Raw genomic sequence first — 20,318 nt, 5'->3', positions numbered from 1 at the left:
CGAGTTACTCATTTGTCATGTCATGCTTCTTTTCTAGTTCTCAAAAGTAGATTATTTCATTGTTCATCCATTGAAGAAATGAACAATGAAAGATAAATTTACCTTCAGTTGGATTGCTCGGGTTTAATCAAAATACTTTTCAAACCATCTGTCGATAAAAGATTAAAAAGGATGAAAAAATCCCATCACTCAATCGATCGATCAAATTTTCACGAGGAAAAAAACGTTTTCTGCAATATACTGAAAAAACGTATGTTGCATTGTTTATATAAAAATACAAAAGGCTTTCCGAGTCGATGTAGATACGATCGCCAATTAAGTTTGAAGACACGAACCCTAGAAAATTGTCTTTGTCAAATATTGTAAGTAAATTATAGCACAAAAAATCATTCGATTCTTGCAAAGTTTTCACAAAATTTTGAATTTCCTCTAAATTTTTCCATTTTATTTTTTTTTTGCTTCGTTTCCTTTGTCTTTTCCTCCACGCGAAATATCCCATCGATTCTATCAGAGCGTCAATTTATTGAGTTTCACCTCATTCCCTCTCGTCAAACTCTTCCTCGAATACGATAATCGTTTTGTATCGTCATTTTCACCCTTATCGCTGTCGCGTGGCTCCATCTGAGTTGCCCTCGTGATGGCGCATAGAGTGACGCGTTTGGACGGTGTTTCCTGCGGAGGTCGCGCGTCCCGCGTTGGGGTTAACGTTAGGGGTTGCTCGCGTGAAGAGAGTGACCCCCAACCCACCAAAACTTCGGATAAAAATACAGGCCTGAATTAATCGTTGTCCGTTACTAGCGGCGGCGAGACGGCTCGAAAAACAGTCTCGTGCCAACGAATTCAATAATTACCGTAAAACAATGTCAACTAAATCGGTTGTATATTAATGCGGGAATGGTGGTAGTAAACGAGAGTGCCGGTGAGAAGCCATGATGCGCAATTCCCAATGGAATCGGACACCAATGAGAGTGATGGGTCCTCCTCCCAGCTAGGGCCTGGCAATAACATGTGAGTGTTTATTCCTCCTGATATTCTCTCTCGTTATCGCAATACTTTGTCCATCTCAATTTTATTATTTTCACAATCGTAGCAAAATTTCGTACACCCAATATCGTCATGGTTCAGCGAGAGATTTGGCGGGTTTAACGGCGCAGACTCCGAATCCATTTGTTTTTTATCAATAGTAGGGAACTAGGTAAAAACCACGTGCCACGCGTCACGCTAAAGCACTGCAGTTTACATCGGATCTTTCACATTTCTATGAATAATTAAGGCCAAATAATTTTATTCAGTTTCATACTATTTTGGAGAGTACGATTTTTCTCTATTTCTTTGGGACACGGATTGATCGGATTCATTTATTGGTATTTTCGAGTCACGCTACGTATATCAATAGTCAAATGTTGGATACATTTTTTTATGACTGTCGACAAAAGGTCCTGTTTTTACGGATTCAGAAGAGAAACGAATTAAATAATAAAAGAATTTTTTAATTGTAATAATAATAATAAATATTCTTCCAATAATTACATGTGAACCATGAAATACTGTAATTTAAAAAAAATCTCCCATGACGTGAACCTGCAATGGAAAATGTCTGTTTTTACGTACAATTATTATTTTTTTTACAAAATAATTGATCCGATTAATAAATCGATTAATAATTGAGCCGATTATTCACGAAGTTGAAAATCTGCGATAACAATTATTTTCATAATTAAGATGATGGATCAGTCGGTAATCACACCTCGAATTTTTGAAATTAAAACTCTTTGACATCGTTCGTCCGATTAAAATAATAAAAATGTCATCGTACGCAGCACGATCGCAAAAATTCGATGACATTTTTATTTTTTCGATCAGACGAACGATGTGGAAAAATTTCCTTTTCAAAATTTGCAGCTATCTCTGTCGCACTCACGGTTGTGATTACCGACTGATCCATCATCTTAAGATCCTCCGACAGCTAATTTTGAAAATATGTTATGTTCGTCAGAGAGTTTCCATAAATAAGGAATACTTCGATGTAACAACAATGACGTATAAATCCACTTTATGACGTTGAGAGGCTCTCAAAACCGATATTGAATTCATATTGCACGAGTCTATGTACCTCCGAGGGATAACCGGGTTCATCGGCCAGTCACCTTTATACGCCCGGTTTCTGTCCACTGTAATGACGTTATCGATCTAACCACCAGCCGCTTCAACTATAGCTCTGAAGTATTTCAATCCAGAGCTAATGTGTACGGAACCACATAGTGTATATTATGAAAAAATAAAAATGAGACGCGAGAGCAAAATAATCCTTGTTAAAATTGCATAACCCAAGGGGTCGTTCGGTAATAAATTTACGGAGGCTTGTATTCTCTTAAGTAATTTACCACGATGTAGTTCCAAAGGATGATCGCTTATTCGATCGAATAAACTTTGCATTCACTAAGGGGGGCATTAAAAAGTAAAAAAAAAAAAATTGGGTGTTTTCGGGAATGTTTTTGGATAAACAAAAATAACTCACCATAGTGAAGTTCTTCAGTACATGCTGAAAAATTGCGAAGTTTTATATTTACAGCACGTTTTTCTTTAGAAGCGTTTTTTTTTCAAGCTCGCTAAAGATATAGAATTTCGTAATTTTTCCGGATTTTTATAGGTTTATATGGAAGGAAAATATATGAAAATGGAAAAAAAGTTTGAAATTTTTATTGCAGACAATAGTTGCAGACATTGTACGCAGCTGAGGAATTTCGACAATCAGACTTGGCGCATGAACCATGTAAAAATTAGTATTTCTCACACTAAAACAATGTTTTTGTACTCTTGAAATATCCTTGAAACTATACCGAAAAGTTCACTATGGTGAGTTATTTCCGTTTATCCAAAAACATTCTCGAAAACACCCGATTTTTTTTACTTTCTAGAGCAGGGCGACCCCCCTCAATCAAATCAAAATCTTCGAATGAAATTGCAAGGACATCGAGTCGTGACACGAGTTTTTTAACGAGCTACAATATTCCTCAATCGAACGAGTTCGAACGTCCGTATCTTCGATCCGCGAAAATTGAAAGGTTCGTAATTATGGATATGCCGGAAATAGCCTCGTGGACACTGTCGTTTGAGTGATCGATATCCGAGCGTGGGAACAGGCAGTAATGTAAGATCAATGACTAATACCTCAGAGAGGCTCTCCTGCAGGATATCCTACAAAGTATACGCAGAGGAAGTGAGAAAAAGATCGAAATACGTCCCGATTGCTTTTCCCTTCACGACGGTTTTACGCACCCACGCTTATTTACAGACTTGGAGTGTATTTTTTTCTTTCCATTTATTAATATAAATAGAATCGAGGTAGAGGAGCATGCGCTGGGTACAGGAGTCTTGTGCGACCTCCCTCGCACGTCGATGCACGGGGTCGCGGCCTCTGAAGATCTCACCGTGCCCAGAGCATCCACCCCGATCGCGCGTTGTCCCTCGGAGAAAAGTCCTCCACCTTCATCGGTCCGCGCAGAGTCGTGACGTTGGAAAGAGAAAAAAACTTACGTCCCAAGGGAAATAAGCGTCATTGTTATGTACATTTTCTCCAATACTCGCAAAAATTCATGTGGCTTCGCGACAATGTGTGCCACCAGAATGAAATTTCTTTTGGCAAATACAACCACAGCTGCTCGACGATCGACCAATTGTAAAAAAAATTATTCAAAAGTTTCGTACTTCGCAATAAATAACATAGTAGATCACGCTTAAGCAATTACTTCTTTTGGTCAGGCTTTAAATCTGAATTATTCACAATCATGTGGTGAACAAATATTTCCACATTCTTTTACCAATACGAGCGAACGCATTGCTTGCATACGTTCATTAGTCAGGGGATTGTGCTTGATTTAGACGGTGTATGGGACAGCTCCATTCCCAGTTATTTACGGAGCGGAGCTTGCGTGCACGAATAATGCACAGCATCGGGAAATTCATTGATGTACCATAAGAATAATTTATGTCCACGTGAGACTGGATACGTTGAGCTTTAATGTGCATAAAATAGAGAGGAATTAAAATCATTGATTCGACGTTTTTTCAGTGAACAGATTCTCATATCGCGACAGAGTTTTCATATGAAGACTTTTCGTTCGAGTGAGCGCGACAACGAAATATTTCATTGGTAAATGTGCGAAAGAGATGAAAATTCGAGTTTGAAGAGCGCAGATGAAATGTAGCCGAAGTTTGTCCTATTAAAAGATGCTATCGGTGTCGAGATAGAGTTGCTTGGTCGTATCCCGAAAACAGACTAACACGCAGCTCCGTTCTATCGATCTTTCGGCCGTAGTCGGCTCTCCTACGTAGCAAGAGAGAGAGAGAGTGCGGACCCCGCCTGGAGGCTCTCCACGAGGCGCGCCCCCTGCACCGCGGCTTGCCAGCGTCAGAACTTGACGGAGAGACACAACGGACGGGCAACCGCTCTCGTTGTATTGCTTCGGATGTGAAGCGTTTCCTCCCTGATCTCTCGTGGTGATCACCCACGCAGCATCCTTCTCTTTCTCCCTCCATTTTTCCCTCCGTCTCTTTTCTCCCATTTTTTCTTCCTTTCTAGTATACTTTAGCACCATTCGTTTCGTTTTCTCATAGAAGTTCCATCGTCCTGAGTACAATATTCCTCGGCAATACGGACGGACTGAGATAAGACTCGCCTCCATTTTCTCCTCCGCACGATCCCACTCGACTCTCATCCCAACTGCCCATTTAGCACCATTCTTCAGACCCTATATATGATCCTCCGCATCGAGTTAATACCATAAATCGATTACTAACAAACGAGCCCCTGCTACGTTGCCTGCGTTCATATTCGACGCGTGGGCATCGCTCATAATGAAACATTGTCCAGGGTATTACGGTCCGAGACTCTTCACGAATCTCTTGGTGCTCGTGCCATGGATACTGCGGGACAATTATGGACTCAATATCGTCATTATTGCGGTGCTACATCCCTCACTTGTTTCCGCCATGATTTGGAAGAGCTGCAAGAAAAATCAGCGAAATAACCGAAGCTCAGTTACAATAAGATTTTCGTTTCATCATAAATAAAAGTCATCGCATGACTTTTCTTGTCTCCAATGGGTTTTACGACTTTCTTATTTATATTTATTACGCACAAAATAGTAACTCGCTTTTTTTCAGCAGATTGAAGAAAATAGCTTTTTCGTTTATTAACCGTCGGTGGTCACCGGGGGTTAAAATGACCCCAAGAGCAACTTTAATCTAGAATTTTTTAATCATCGGCGCCCGAGGAAGCTGGTTAAACTATTTACAGGGTTATGTTTTTTTAGTAAAAATGGTTTTTAGTAAGAAATGATTTTTTCGCCATTTCGAAAATTGGATTAAAACTTTTCCCATAATTTTCTTATTCGAAAAGGTTCGAACTAATATCCTGAATTTTTATGTGTCGTTTGGAACGATACCGGCAACGCGGCGAGCGTTTAAACACAGCCGGGGTCACTCCGACCCCGTGCGTGGCCAACGTGTTTTTTCTAGAATGTGTGACCACGGAGGGTTAAAATAGTCAGCCAATAAAAGAACTCATTCCACGAAAACTTCAGAAATCTCATATATTTGCTTCACGCGGTGCACGGAGAGAACTAAATTTGAAAAATTACCGTACAGTAACGATAGTGCGATAGTTTATTATGGGATAGAAATTGAATTTTCCTGTCAAAAAAGAAAATAATATTCATTGTTCACAGTAGAAACTTTTACCGGAGTATCTAGTAAATTTTGACGTCCCGGTGAATTTTAACGCGCTGTCGCTCTGTCGGCCTATTTCCTCATTCTTTCAATATATGCTCAGCCCTTTGTTGAAGTGTACACACTTCAATTTGTGATTTACAAATCACCGGTTGAGTGCGCTAAGAAATTCGGAAACGAGTGATCGATACCTACGCCAGGGCAAAGACATTTTACCGCGGTGCACTGTCAAATTAACTAAACGTTTTGTAAATTTAAGTATATACACGTATACCGTAAAATTCCTATCTGCAATATTTACTATAATAAAACTGATAATTCCGCAAAATATTAATATAACCGGATATAAAAAATTCGAAATTCTTTATTTTCAAATTCAATTTCAAACGAATAACAATATATTTTTTTAAAAACGACTTCGTTCTTCGAGGTTCACCAACACAACTGTCACTTCTCTTGATACTTTATTTTTCTCCACTTTCAATTATCTTTTAAGAAAGCCTTGTTCTTTTTATCATTGCTTTAACAATCTGAACATATAACATTTCGAATTCGTCTTCTCTTTCATCTTCCGTTTCCATAATATTACCGTTTAAGGAGGGTGGCTACACTCGTCAAAATGATAAGAAATTGATCAAATTTGGTGATAATGTTCTTCAACATCAAATGCGAAGACACAATTTTTTTCAAAATTTTCTTTTGCTTAGTTATCGAGTAATTACGTATTAAAGCAGATTTCTCATGCCCGGAATGTGTGCCTATATATATGTGGAAACGCTATGCTCATACACGCGTGAACTTTAGTGATCAATTACTCGATAACTGTACAGAAGAAAAATTTTAAAAAATTTGTATTCTCAAATTTGGCACTAAAGAATATGTTGACCAAATTTTACTAAATTCTTATCATTTTGAAATTTTTAATGTACATGGTTTAGCATCGCAACGTTGTATCGTCGCTAGCCACCCTCCTTAATTCGTTCCCCGTGTATGCAGAGAGAAAAAATTAGCCTGTAAAAAATTCGATTGTATCCACGCTATTGGCGCAGTAATGCTGTTAAAATGTTTGGTATTGCGACGCTTCAATGTGTCGGTATATCCGACATCTCCCAAATATATCCGAGCCATATATAAGTGAGCATGATACATGTACGTGGCTGCTGCAGCAGCAGCAGCGCGTGTTTCGTCATTCCCTTTTCTTTCTACCCCTTCGGAGCAGCGGCTATGTTAGCGGTACGAGCCGTGACCTTGTCCCGCGAAAGCACAGGGGGTAGTAGTAGTACGAGCGAATACTTCGCCTTTCACACCTCTCCGCCCGCAGATATGTGCCCTTCCTCCCTGCACTGCACTTGCGGTTCCCTCCGCGTAGCGCCCCTTTCGCGGCCTCGAAATAAAGTCGCGGGTATGCTGTGCAGGTGCGGTATGTGTATGTACATGGAATACGCGGTTCAAGAGGAATGATGAAGATGGAGCGATACGGAAGAACTGACCCTTGCTGCATGCACTGAGGGCCTGAAAATTTTTAGTATTCATCGACTCAAGAGGGCGGCCTATTCATGCGGAAAGGCGAAAGGTTATGCACATACTCGTAGCGCGTAAACGACCATCAGAGACTCTTTGAAAAAGGTAAAACCTTCTCAGAAGCTTCGCAATACGACTGGGATTCTTTTTGTTTTGTTTTTTAAGCTCTCATAGAAACCTACATCCCGTGATGCAGCAACGCAACCATGATTTCGTTCCAGTAAGTCATCTGGAACAAGGTCGCGTGGCCTTGATCTCTGAAAAGAAAATCGGAGCGGAAAATCCGGGATTCGCGCTCTCCTTATGACTCCGCGTTTCTTTGTTCTCTTATTTTTCTCAAACGCTCTAAATAAGTGTGCATTCTCTTGAATTATTCATATTACATTTTCATACGCAGTCAACAGTTTACGTTGCCCTTTTATGCTTGAGCTTCGCACGTCCGATGAGCCCGCGCACTTTCCGTGCGGGGCTTGAAATAAACGTTTTATTTTCTGCTGAAGGAACCTACTTATTCTTCCAGTTATTTAACCCCCTGAAAATTCTTTTTTGCATTCCTAATGATCGTGAAAAAAAATCCTGTCAAGCCATTCGATTACGACAGTAGAAATCTTATCGTACGAGTACGAATGCGCGTGCAACTTTGAAAATATTCATACGAATTTGTACATAAAGAGTTGGGAGCTTGGAAGATTTGCGAGCGGCTTATACCATGACAGGAAAAGCAGGAAAATCATTTCCCGTCGTTCCACAGGAAATGGTGTCCCGTTTTTGCCAGCGTATCAATCCAATATCAAGTTTTCAAGGAATCGTAAATTTTCCAAGTCGCTTGTATCCGCTTGACTCGAAGACTGTTATCTAAATCTCAGTGACAGAGAATTGGAACTATCGGGAATATTACGCAACGAACGATTCCGATTGCTCACCGACGGAGGATGTATTCCCTTTGGCAATTCTTGCCTAATCGAAAATTCTCTTGGAGCATTGGAAAATGGTGTATTTTACCTGTACAATGAATCGCTTTTCAGCACGCGATTTTCTATGTGTCGTATTCGGGGACGGCGAACTCGCTATTTCCGTAGCTCGGATATCCCAGCACACGCCGTTTCGTCTCACTGCTCTCTTTATCGTCGCCCGACCCTTTATATTTATAGCGTACCTACAATGCGCGTCGGTACTGCGAGAAACAACGTTCTCAATTCATCGCATTCGGAGCATTTTGTATACGAGACAAAAATGCTGAAAGTTCATCCAACTTTTCATGGAGGCTCAAATGCTATTGAAACGTCGCTATCGATTTTTTCAAAAGCATTCACGAGGCGAGAACTCCAATGGATTTTATAATCCGTTGGAATTATGGAATGGAAATCCAAGTTCGTGGACGGCATTCCAACATTAAAATGATTCCTGCAAACCTCATTAAGAGGAAAAAAATATGCAGAAATGAATTGCACGAAAATTTCAATAATCTGCGTATGCAAATCTAGAATAATCGAGGAAGCTCGAATCTCAAACTCATCAACAGCACGAGCATAAAAATGCAGCTATATATAACCGATAAATGGTTGCAACAATACAAGAACAGTGAGAAATATTATTTTTCAAAAATTTTGAAAGTATTTAGCCACCGATTATAAACAGCATGGTATTTTTTGAATTTTCCTATTTTTCGTCCCTCCAATTCTAAACAGCTTTATGTGGATAGCAAAAAGTGATGCACGTGCGAACTACATTTCGTTTTGTTTTCGAGTATTTTTCGTCATGTCAAACTAGCACTTACTGATAAGTGGAAATGTATTGTAAATCACAAATTTTGACTTTCAGCATACTCAATTCTATGATGAATGCATCGAATACGTGTGACATTTTACCACAGTTTTTTTTCAGGGTTGCCCGAGTATACTTTACAATATAAACATTTCTAGTGACTGAAAAGATTTTTGACTGTACTCATAGAGAAAAAGACTCTTGATTCTTTTGAATAAAAGGCATGGGTATTGGTATTTTTGCTATGGTGGATAGAAAAATTCTTATTACTGCTCTTCGAATTAATGCTGCAATCCAGTACGCATATACTCTGTCCTCGAAATACTATATTTCTATAGTACTTTCCTCTAGAATTTTCGGCCTCGTTTTCTCCGTGTCGAAGGCGCGGCTTTTCAGAATTGCGTATAAAAATGAATAAATTATTGTTGAGTAACTCCATTTTCAATAGGTTTTGTACACGCGATCGTAAAACTTGACACAGTAGAAACGACGTTGTGAATTTTCAGCATACTAACGGTGAATCTAACGGAGCTACCGCATCCTACGGTTAACTGCGATAGTTATCTACACAAACGCTACGCTCTCCTACGTGTCTGTGGCTCTGGAAGAACCGTGATAAGTTATACGCATCTTCAATTTTTTATAATCTTCCTTGCAAACGCAATGGCGTATCTGGTCGATGTGTACGAAATTTGTATCGTCATAGTTCCGCTCGTAGGCAGCGATATCTCAAGCGTTGGAGACGCGCACCACCGCATCTCAGGCCATTGAGCAATAAATCGTGTTTCAAAGTTTAGAGGAGCCATTTCTAGATGAGTCAACGTGCTAAATTTGGAGAGCTTAGGCACAGCGAGTAGGCACACGAACGACCCTATCACAAATTATTTGGCATTTAGTAACGCTTTATTAAAGTACACGTTGACGAATCGTGTACTCATCAGATGCCGTTTATTGCACTATCGCATCCTACACAAATTGATATCGATCCGTTTTGAGGGACTTGCGATAAAGTTTTTCTGGACGCGGTACCGACTTCGTTTACCGTAAGACTTTCACTGATCCAGGAGCGATGGAAACGAAATTAAGAATCTTTCGAAAGGTCATGAGAAAGGGGAGGGAAAGTTTGCCAATCAAAAAGTATGAGCTCCGTAAGCTGACGATGATGCAAAAGCCAATTCGAACGAGCACCGAAACTCGGTAAGAAAAGTTTTGCGCTACATATAAGAGATGAGAAGAGGTTGCGACTTTCTGGAAAGATCTGACCGGGAGACCTGCATTCTCAAAAGCCGTTCGATCCATGAGATAACGATCTTTTACCTGGAGAGATGCAATTTCAGTGGAAACAAGCGATCAGCAAAGCACCCCGTTGGAAATGCAGCATTTCGCTCGGTCGAAGCAGCAAACTCTCGTGCAAACTTATACATCCGTAGTGACAAAGTTGCACAACCAAGAGTTCGAACGTAGTACCAACGTGGACGGGTCAGTTTTAACCGATGACGGACCAGAGCTTACGTGAAGATTAGGTAATCCCTTAGAGGATGCTTTCTGATGCAACTAGAAGCAGAAGCTCGCCAGTTGGACGAGAGTACAAGCTGCTAACGGACTTGTCACTTCTAATCAGTAGCCACACAATCCGATAAACTTCGCATGAAACACGTGAGAATTGCGACGGCATAGTCATGTTGTCCGGTGAGAAAGTCACTCGGAACGGGACTCCGAAGTTTTTGAGTTCAATTAAAATCGGCAGTGCAAACAAACCGAAACATGACGGACATTCGAACAGCCAGGAAAGCTTAGAGAGAAATCATTTTCTGATTAACGAACCGGCCCTTCGAAATTTACTTCGTGGTATTCCTAAACAGGATAATCCAGTGGAAGTTCTATGCACGATAAACCGACTGCTGTTCTATTACGTCCTCATAAAGTGGATTAATTTCGAAGTCTGGTGGTACATAGGAGATGGTCCGTATTCAGTTGTCCATTGAAAGCGAGGCGAGCCTTGAAGACTCGAGTCGAAAACACTTGAGAATTTATGTGCTCGTATGTAGGTTTTTTTTTGTCAAGAAAATTGTCCTCTTTTGGTTCATGGTCGAAAATATTTCGAAGTACTCGAGCACCTTGATAAAAATTGAACCATGGAATTGTTCAAACTCTTTCGACTCTCACGTCAAAGTGGATTCGTTCGAAAAGCTTCGAAGGGAAATAAGACTTGATCGAAAAAAATGTAAGAATATCTTCGGTGCTGAATAACACGTGCGATTAGTCATTTCCGAGCGTTGGTCAACGCGTGCGGCGCAAAACTATGAAGAAATTGAGACAAATGGTTCCGGCGAGGATGAGCTAGATAACAAGAAAAACTGAAAAAATCTTTTTCAAAACAGACAGACTGAACAAGGTCGAAACATCCGAAAGGGAGACGGAAAAAACATGGAACTTCCGGTGAAATAAAAAAAATAAATATGGGTCGTTGAAGAATTTAGGGAACTTGGAACTGCGAGTTTTCTTTCGACACCTTCCCATTTAAAAAAAGAAGCATATACTTACCATAACGTTTTCACATTAGAGTTAAAGAATCAGTGCAAAATTCGAAGTACAAATGCGACCGATGGGAACGTTTATTTCTGTTTATCGATGTACCAAGGCCTCAGTTTCATTTACTTATCTATTTGTGTATGCGTACGAAAAAACATACTGATTTCTTACGTCAGAAGACCATAAATAAACAAAATATTATTCGCTCGTGATAAATCAAACAAATTTATTTATTTTCGTTATCCTGTGTGCTCCAATTTTTTCCCCCCGATGTAAGAAACATCAAAGAAAATCGCGTGAGCGAGTTTTCACACGTCCGTGAGTTCGATCGGGAGGCGCTTCTTCCGAGAACCGGAAAATTCTCGAGGGACCAAGTTCTGTGAGAAGCTTTTTATGTCTGATTCGGTGTCGCCGAAAATTTCGGGAATAATCATTACCGACGAAGCCTACGAAAAATTCTACTAATGAAACCGTGGAAATCGTGTACTCAGCAAAGAAACATTTTTTAATAATCCGGTGACGACTAACTCGGTTATTCGATTTGTAAGAGCTTGAGGGGACATGAGCAAAACGAGAATCGCCTCGTCGTTTTCCATCGATTCGAACGCAGATGCAAGATGGTCGACATGAACGGAATTACGGTAGCAATTACCGGGAATCGTACTTTTGACGAATCCAAAAACTTCCGGCATGATCGCGTGTCAAAGTTAAACTCGGTTGGAAGTGAACTTCCTGTTTTCTCGTGGAAAGTTTCATAAGAACAGTCACTCGAACTGCCTACTCGAGCCATGATAATGGAAAATCTTCCAGGGCTCGTAGGATTTAATATTTGAACTTGCTAATAACTTGAAGCGGTAATGCACGCTTCACTGAAAGGAAATTGAGAGACAGAGAGAAAAGTAGCTGAGAAAAAACGAGGCGAATTAGAGAAAGAGAGCGATCGTGAGCTCGTCGTTCTCGACGTCCGTCTAACGCCCCGGTGGATTCTATTTCGGATCATCCGGCTTTCGGGCCAGCAGTCTTTTTTCTCTTTCCGCATCTTATGCTTTTTCTCTTCTCATTCTCGTTAATTTGTCCTCCGCTGTTTCTTTTTCAGACAGTCGCTCACGCGCGTGCAGATTTATATTAAAAAAGAAACATTTTAACCCCTCGTCTTGGAAATTTCCACGTTTCATCATCTTGCAGTCGCCCCCTTTTCTACTGTCATGAAACTCTGCAGCAGCGTAAGCCTCGAAACATCCATGACACATACCTCGGAGGGTATTATTACTTAGGCAAAACATTAATGATGCTTAGCATTTCTCAGAAAGCGCAACGTCCAAGCAACTGTGGAGAATGGAAAACATTTGTTTGCTCCTCCATTTACAAAATTGAAGCATTCACAAAGCACGATGAACAAATTTATCACAAATAATTAAAAATATATGTAATTATAAAAATATTAAATCATGTGCAGATAAAACTTGGGTAAACGCTCTGCCAGTGAATCAGACTCAAACTAAGTCGTAGCCTCCTGACACCCTCTAAACTATCAACAAAGAAAATGTGTATTTCTCCAAGAATATTAAGGTACACAACAATATCGATTGGTGACAAGCAGAAGGGCGCGCCACCTCATGTGCTAAATACTTCGGGAACGCCCTTTTCCTCGAATTTTCTCGGTTTACGAGTCCCGAGATCTTGCACATTCGCCGGGAGAAAATTAAAGAGCAGGGCAGAGCAGAGGGGTTTCAAGAAAATGTATGTCACACGAGAGACGTTAAGCAAAGAGCGGGCTGAAGCCTCTCGACACACCATGGAACATTCGCTCATTCTTCAGCGATGAGATTCCACTTTGGATTGAAGATTAAATTTCGAATGTTAACATCGACCCTTCAAAGTTTCGTGATGTTTCGAAAAATCCAACGAATCGACGTTCATTGTCGTTTTTTATCAAGTGTCAAACGATTCTGCGACGCGAGAGGGTCTGCGGAGGAGTGAGTTTGAGTGAAAATCGTTCTGACAATCTCCTTCAAATCCGTCATGTTTTCGCATTTCATCAAAACATTTCTCTGTATAAAAACGAAATGGAGAAAAAATCATGCTTTCGTGAAACGAGCAGCGGAGCAGCAGTCACAAATAATGTGTAGCGCACGTTTTTATTTACTCGCGCGACGGCGTCGGAACTCCGGCAGGAGATCGAGAAGAGAGCTCGTCAGATTTTTTTACTCCTGCAGAGTTTGCCACGTGCGCGCCATACATTACGTAGAGTTTTCGTATAAATATATCTCAAACTCGCACATTTATGGGTGATTCTCTAGAAAGCCAACGCACTCTACGCCCGCATGAGCTCAAGCGTTTCTGTAACTTCGAGAAGCATCCCAAGTCACCGAGGGTCCTCGCTCAAAATTTATTTATCCATTTTATAATCCGCCCCCGTTTCTCCTGACGAGCCATTAACTTTTTGTCATTTCCCTCAAAGCGTCATATTTCATGGGCACCGAAACATTCCTTGAAAAAACATTCATTTTGGGTCGCTGTGTGCCATAAATCCAAGTTTTAGTGTCAGTTTGCTCGACGGGTGTTTAAAACAATCTCTAAACAAGCAGAAGAGCGAACGTTCGATAATAATCTGACACTGTAGACTCGACTCGATTGACGAATTTTTTCATACGTGCACGCAATATGCGCGCCAAATTGCACCGCGATTTCGCGTTGAATTACGCTTCGAAGTAGCTCATCGATCTCATCCGATGATGAGTTGAAATTTCATCCAAAAAGTGTCACGTCGGAGCTTCGACGAAACTGAAGGTCGAGGCGAGATTTGAGCTGATTACTTCGAATTATTTACAGTCTCACCGATCCTCGCGATACTGTCGTGCGAAGCCTCATATATATTCAGGACAACAGAAAATCTCAAGGATTATCCATCGTTCCATTGTACCAGTTGGATGTCCAATCGATGAAATGGATCAGCCTAAAATAAGTGGAGCTCAAAGTAACAAAGAAGATTAATAATCTCGATCGAAGTGTAGAATAATCGACAACCTGACTAGGGGTCCGACAGATCCTGTCGAGAAGAGACCTCGAAAGACTGGAGAAGCAAACAGAAATTTTGGCCACTTTCGATAGGCGATTGGAATACTCGATCGTTGGCTATGCCACGTGTGAAGGGTGAATTTTCGTGTGGGCATAAGCATTATTTATAGCGAATATCTAGTGGAAATAAATGTGTGAGGAAAGACACGAAAGACGAAGAGATTATTCATCGAGTTGACAAGGTACTCATCGTTATTGTACGATGTATCTTTTCCTTCCCGTTTAACCCACTTATTAGAATGTTGTACACTGGAATATTGAGGTACGTGTCTGGCGTGACTAGTTGCCATTTTAAATACGCGATCTTGTATCGGACCGACGTTGTATGTTGAAATGTAATGGTCCTGGTGAACAAATAAATCCTGAAACGATTGAGCTGGGTTTACTGATATAGCAAACATTGATTAAATAATTTCATATTTTCGGTATAAACTCGTATCAACTTTCAAACGAGGCCATTGAAACGATATCCAGCGCCGAGGTTATATGAATTTCTCGCACGTATACAGAATTTTAACCATGGATAATGTATCGATTGAATGAACTCTGGGATAGAAATATCGTTGAATTAAGGAGGGTCTTGTTTCGGAAAGCCAAAAAAGTCGATTGTTTTCGGGAATGTTTTTAGGATAGACGGAAATAACTCAGCATAGAACTTTTCGGTATAGTTTCAAGGATATTTCAAGAGTACAAAAACATTGTTTTAGTGTGAGAAATACTAATTTGTACATGGTTTATGTGCAAAGTCTGATGTCGAAGTTTCTCAGCTGCGTACAATGTGGAGATGGTAATTATTGTCTGCAACGAAAATTCCAAATTTTTTTTCCATTTTTTAGCGAGCTTGAAAAAAAAACGCTTCTAAAAAAAAAGAACATCACTCCGTGTTTTCGTACTTTTGAAATATCCTTGAAACTATACCGAAAAGTTCGCTATGGTGAGTTATTTCCGTCGATCTAAAAACGTTCTCAAAGACAGTCGATTTTTTTAAAACTTTTTAAAGCAGAACTTTAATCGTCCAAATACCGGAAGAATATTTATAGACAGAAAAAGCGTTTGATACTTATTTTCATATGAAAAGAAGGGAAGAAAGTGGCCAAAGTTGAAGAGTTTGAAAAGGCATACGTTGATATGCCTTTATGCTTAAACGAATAAACTTATAAATTCATTCATCCTTTCACATGTGTATTCTGCACATTTCGCTCGCATCGTACCCTCGCTCTTTTTGAATCGATGGTTCAAGGCCGCTGCGGATGCAGGGATATCTACATCAAAAACTCAACGACCGCATCGCTTATTTACACTGGAGCACGAGAAACATGAAGGAAGCTGGAGAGGAGAAAGCTTTGGTCACGTGAGTGATGGAAGAGAACCTTCCGATGACCAGCAACACGAGAATTTTCAACGCCTCTGGAAAAGACGAATTGTCGCGAACGACATTTCCAGTTCTATATTTTCTAACCGGAAAGTTACCTTCGTTACGAAACATTTTTAACCATCGTGACTATCATTCGAGTCTGCAACAATTCTCTCTCATTCTATTCTCACAGAAAATATTTTTAAAAAATCGAATCTCCCTCCCTACAAAATAAAAACCGTCAAGAGTTTCGCTGACCTTTGTGGAGGCCCCTTCGAGTAAAGTATGGAAAAGCAACGTGTCCGACCGTTCAACATTTCTCCTAAGAATATGGAATGAACGGAGGAATATTTCAACGTATTCATAACCGAGCCGCTGTCGTATAAATACATATAGAAAGTACGCGGCTATAACCACATGTTCTTTTTGACAGGGTAAGAAGCAGCTAGCGTAGCCGGAAAATTTCGAGGTCAGAGGAAAAGGGATGTGTTTGCGACCGCTAAAAGATTTAGTGTGCTCGGCTGATATATACGGTGATGTTTGTGTGTATAAACATGCGCACATTTCCTTTAAGCAATCGATTATTCCCTGTAATATTTATCGAGGTTTTTTCTCTTCTTTTCTTGCTGGCTCTACGTGCGTCCACGTCTGCGAATGAGCGAATAACAGAGGTCTTCGCTTTATTGCGATAGATTTTTGTCTTATAGCGTAATGAACGCCGACTTTATCGCAAACCTCTTATCACGAAGTTTATTCAATATTCAGCCAGAATCGATACACCCCGTGATCACGATAACCCGGAAAGCTTGAAAGTTCATCTGTGATATTTGTGTTGTTTGGAAATAGAAAAACCAAGTGCTCCTCGATCGAGCTATCAGTTGTAAAGTAAATCCTTATTTTCTGCTTTTTACTTTTTGGTAATTCAAAATCTACACAAATAATGCTTCGTCGATTCAACTGACGTGAGGTTCGTCGATGTAGTTCGAAAAAATTGAAAGAATCTCAAGGACACTGATTTCTCGAGGATTCCTGACCATGTAAATACGAATTCCAACATGCATGCACAGAGAGAATCTCCCTCGCCCCATTTTGGTACTCGATGAGCTCTCAATCGAGTTTGAACACCCTTCGAATCGTTGACAGGACCCGAAGGACCCTGCGCGTTGCACGTCCCACGTGTGCGCATATAGCTTGATCTCTGTACTAAGCCATGTATCTCCATTTCACTGGAAGGCTCGACGAGAAGGTTATTTCAGTATAGGAGGGCGAGAAGCGAGGGTCGGAACAAACAGCAGTTTGATGCTACCACGCAAGTGGATTTTTTCAGGCCGCAGCATTTCTACTCGCACCTCAAATCGTAATGACGCGGAAGTTTGCAACGTTCGAGTCCAACGAAATTATGTAAAAATCCTTCTAATAATTTCAGTAATTCTTCAACTTCGTTTCATGTCGAGTTTGCAATTTGTATTGATACTTGGTGAAATAAAAAATTGGTGAATAACAAATGTTTTTTTCGTTCATTTCGTTGGACCCCAACGTGCAAACTACTTCAGCGTCGTAAATTGTACCGAATCGATTATGTTCGCAAATGCTTGATGGAGTTTGTGAGAACACCAAAAGTATTAGTTGACCGAATAATGTCGGCTGATGAATCGAAGTTTGCGAAATGAGAGGATTTATCGAGGAACCCACGCGCAATTTACACGACGATTGAAAAGTGATGAAATGCTCTCCTGACCCAGGACACGGGGAGCTGAAATTTTAATATAAATGAGCACCGAATTCAAATCGACTCCGCATCCAAAGCTTTCAGTAATCGAACGTTCGTTGCGTAACTTCGTATACTGCGGGCTCACATCGCAGTGATTTAGAATTCGATGCCAAATTGGTCAAAAGTTTCGATGACATAGCGGCGAGAGGATCGACGAATCGGGCTATGAAATCCATCCCTGCTCCTCGGCCTTGCATTACCCCGAAGAAAAGCTTGGGATGCCAGCTCGCGAGCTTGCCTCGCGGAATTGCGGACGTGCTTGTACTTCGAGATATTTGCCTGGATTCAATCACCGGAACGAGCGATCCCTTGGCCTCGAAATCCGAGCACACAAACAAATCGTGAAATTTCGCGATATTCCCTTCTCCTGCGTGCTCTACGGACGAGCAGGTTTTTGAGCAACCTTCGATGCCAAAAAATGAGTTAAAAAAACACTCACAGATTTTATTTCCTGCCGCGGACGATACCGGGCTAAAATCATCACGTCCGCGATATTCTTCCTTAAAAATCAACAGAAGCAAGTTATTCTTATCGTGTAACACGTGCGATAAAATCGAACAATTTTTTTATGGCACTGGAAATTGCCAACCATTCCAACTGCGACAGTTGCCTGTACGCGAGATTCATCGCGCTCGATCCACTTCCGCGACGTTCCCACAAGCTTTATCTCCGCACTTACAGATGAGAAATTTATACCTATACGTATATAAACTGTAGTCGAAATTCTTTGAATTCTTTCTCTGCACCCTTTAAGAGCGAAACGACCGCAGGAGATAGGAGACGTAATAGTACGATGCTTCCGCGCACCGTTCCGTTCTTCCCTGTGTCCCTCGGGTATGTTCCTTATTCCCCGTGTAACAGTATCACTGTAGATTAAAGAAATTGTATAAAAAGTGTATATGAACTCGTGCGCGCACGAATCGTCACGACCTACTTGTTCATTGTGCCGACGGGAAACGAAGGGTTCGAGAATTCGAATTTTCCACATCTCTGTCATAAATATATATGTTTATTACGTATATGAAACGTGGATTCGGAGGCATTGAGGTTTCCGACGGAAACTCCGCACCACAAAGATACCAATATATCGCTTCGGCTTGAGAACTTTGTACGCCTATTGATCTCCAATTTATACACATCCAGGGTAAGCATGAATCTCATTTTCCGACGATGAATGTAAGTTATCATTGCTCTAACTCTTGTTCGTTCTGTTTTATTATTATTATTAGAATTCAATTTTATCGCTAATCCTAAACACTCGAAAACTAAGGTAGTTCATGCACGAAACGATTTCGATGAGAAAGTCTTTAAATTTATACAGAGTTTTGATGGATAGTCGACTGACACGCGTAACAAATTTTAAGGGGTTCGTCTTATTGGTTATGGAGATAAACGTGTTTAAATATGAAGAAAAATACACAGGGTTATAAAGACTATGCGTTAAAATGTCGTTTATCTTTCCACATGACGAATGAACGGTTCTTACGAAGTTTATGAAAAAGTGCACAATAACAATGGAGCATATAATGAAGGTTTAGGAATTCGAGACGAATGTCTTACTAGTAATAAAGATATGTTACGTTAAAGATTGAACGAATTTGGTAATGAGCACTCGTATACCTCACATTTGCTTATTTTGGCATTTTTTTTATTCTTGGCTTGGCCCATTACGGTCAAAGCCTTCTGTCTTTTTATTAACACTTTTTTCTTGATTCATTTCCCGTTGTGTTTTCCCTTTGCCCTCTCTAATGTGGTTTTTTACATAAACGACTATAGTATTTTCGCCAGGGACGAATGAAACTTCGCCGGGTTCAGTCAGCGACGAATCCCCGTTTAATTAATGGCTTGTAATTTCATTCGTAATGGAGATAAAAGCTGAAAAAATTTATTTACAATCTCGAATTGATAACGCTGACATTAATTTAAAGTGGTTATATCGTTAATTAGGGCGTAAAAATCGATCGAATTTAGACACCCATTAAATACGATCCTTCGGGCATGATCTACCTCTTAATGAATAACGGAATAAGATAAAAAAGCTGTGTTTATTGTGTAGTTAACTGAAATGGAGATCGAACAAAATATTGATTTTGTGAGGAAGAACGATCGCAGAGGAGAGGGAAAATTTTTAGTGAATTGACCGAAATCTGAGTCAAAGGAAATCTCTCTGGTCGGCCGGTCAACTAAACGAGTGAAAATTCATTCGAACGAAAAGAGTTCCGCGCGATGTCCGGTGTCAGAGAAAAATGTTGATCAATAAACGACTGTTTACTTCGAGCGTCAAATCCGCAAATAAACGTGTGACTGAAAATTCGCGGAATCCGATGACCAATACAACGAGAATCTCCTGCTCGCAATACTTCCTGAAAAAAAGCTCGAGGAACCGGAAGATGAGCTGTAATTTAATAGTGCCAAGAATTTCGAACGGAACGCGTTGTTCGGGGACCGCGACATCAGCGATTCTCTAGAAACTTTTAAAATATCGTGGAATAAAGTTCTTTAAATTGAGAGAATAAACACGAAGCAAATCCAGGAACGCACGGAAGCATCAATATCGTTCAACGAAGT

General features: G+C 40.4%; 1 protein-coding gene and 1 long non-coding RNA gene across 2 annotated transcripts in view; one reads left to right on the top strand and one right to left on the bottom strand.

Annotated features, from left to right (window-relative positions):
* LOC122419382 (uncharacterized) overlaps positions 1-20,318 on the bottom strand; it is an 81,421-nt gene that overhangs the window by 9,602 nt on the left and 51,501 nt on the right. The gene's annotated exons all lie outside the window — the stretch shown is intronic.
* The window catches only part of LOC122419375 (uncharacterized), a 69,862-nt gene continuing 50,224 nt past the window's right edge, over positions 681-20,318 (top strand). Inside the window, exon 1 of the mRNA XM_043433876.1 lies at positions 681-1,008. Within this exon, the coding sequence (XP_043289811.1) occupies positions 947-1,008 (62 nt within the window). The 5' untranslated portion in view covers positions 681-946. The remainder of the gene's footprint in view (positions 1,009-20,318) is intronic.

Source organism: Venturia canescens, chromosome 1, assembly GCF_019457755.1.
Source record: "Venturia canescens isolate UGA chromosome 1, ASM1945775v1, whole genome shotgun sequence".
Classification (NCBI taxonomy): Eukaryota; Metazoa; Arthropoda; class Insecta; order Hymenoptera; family Ichneumonidae; genus Venturia; species Venturia canescens.
The sequence above is the reverse complement of the archived record's forward strand: the minus strand, read 5'-3'. Positions and strand labels throughout refer to the sequence as shown.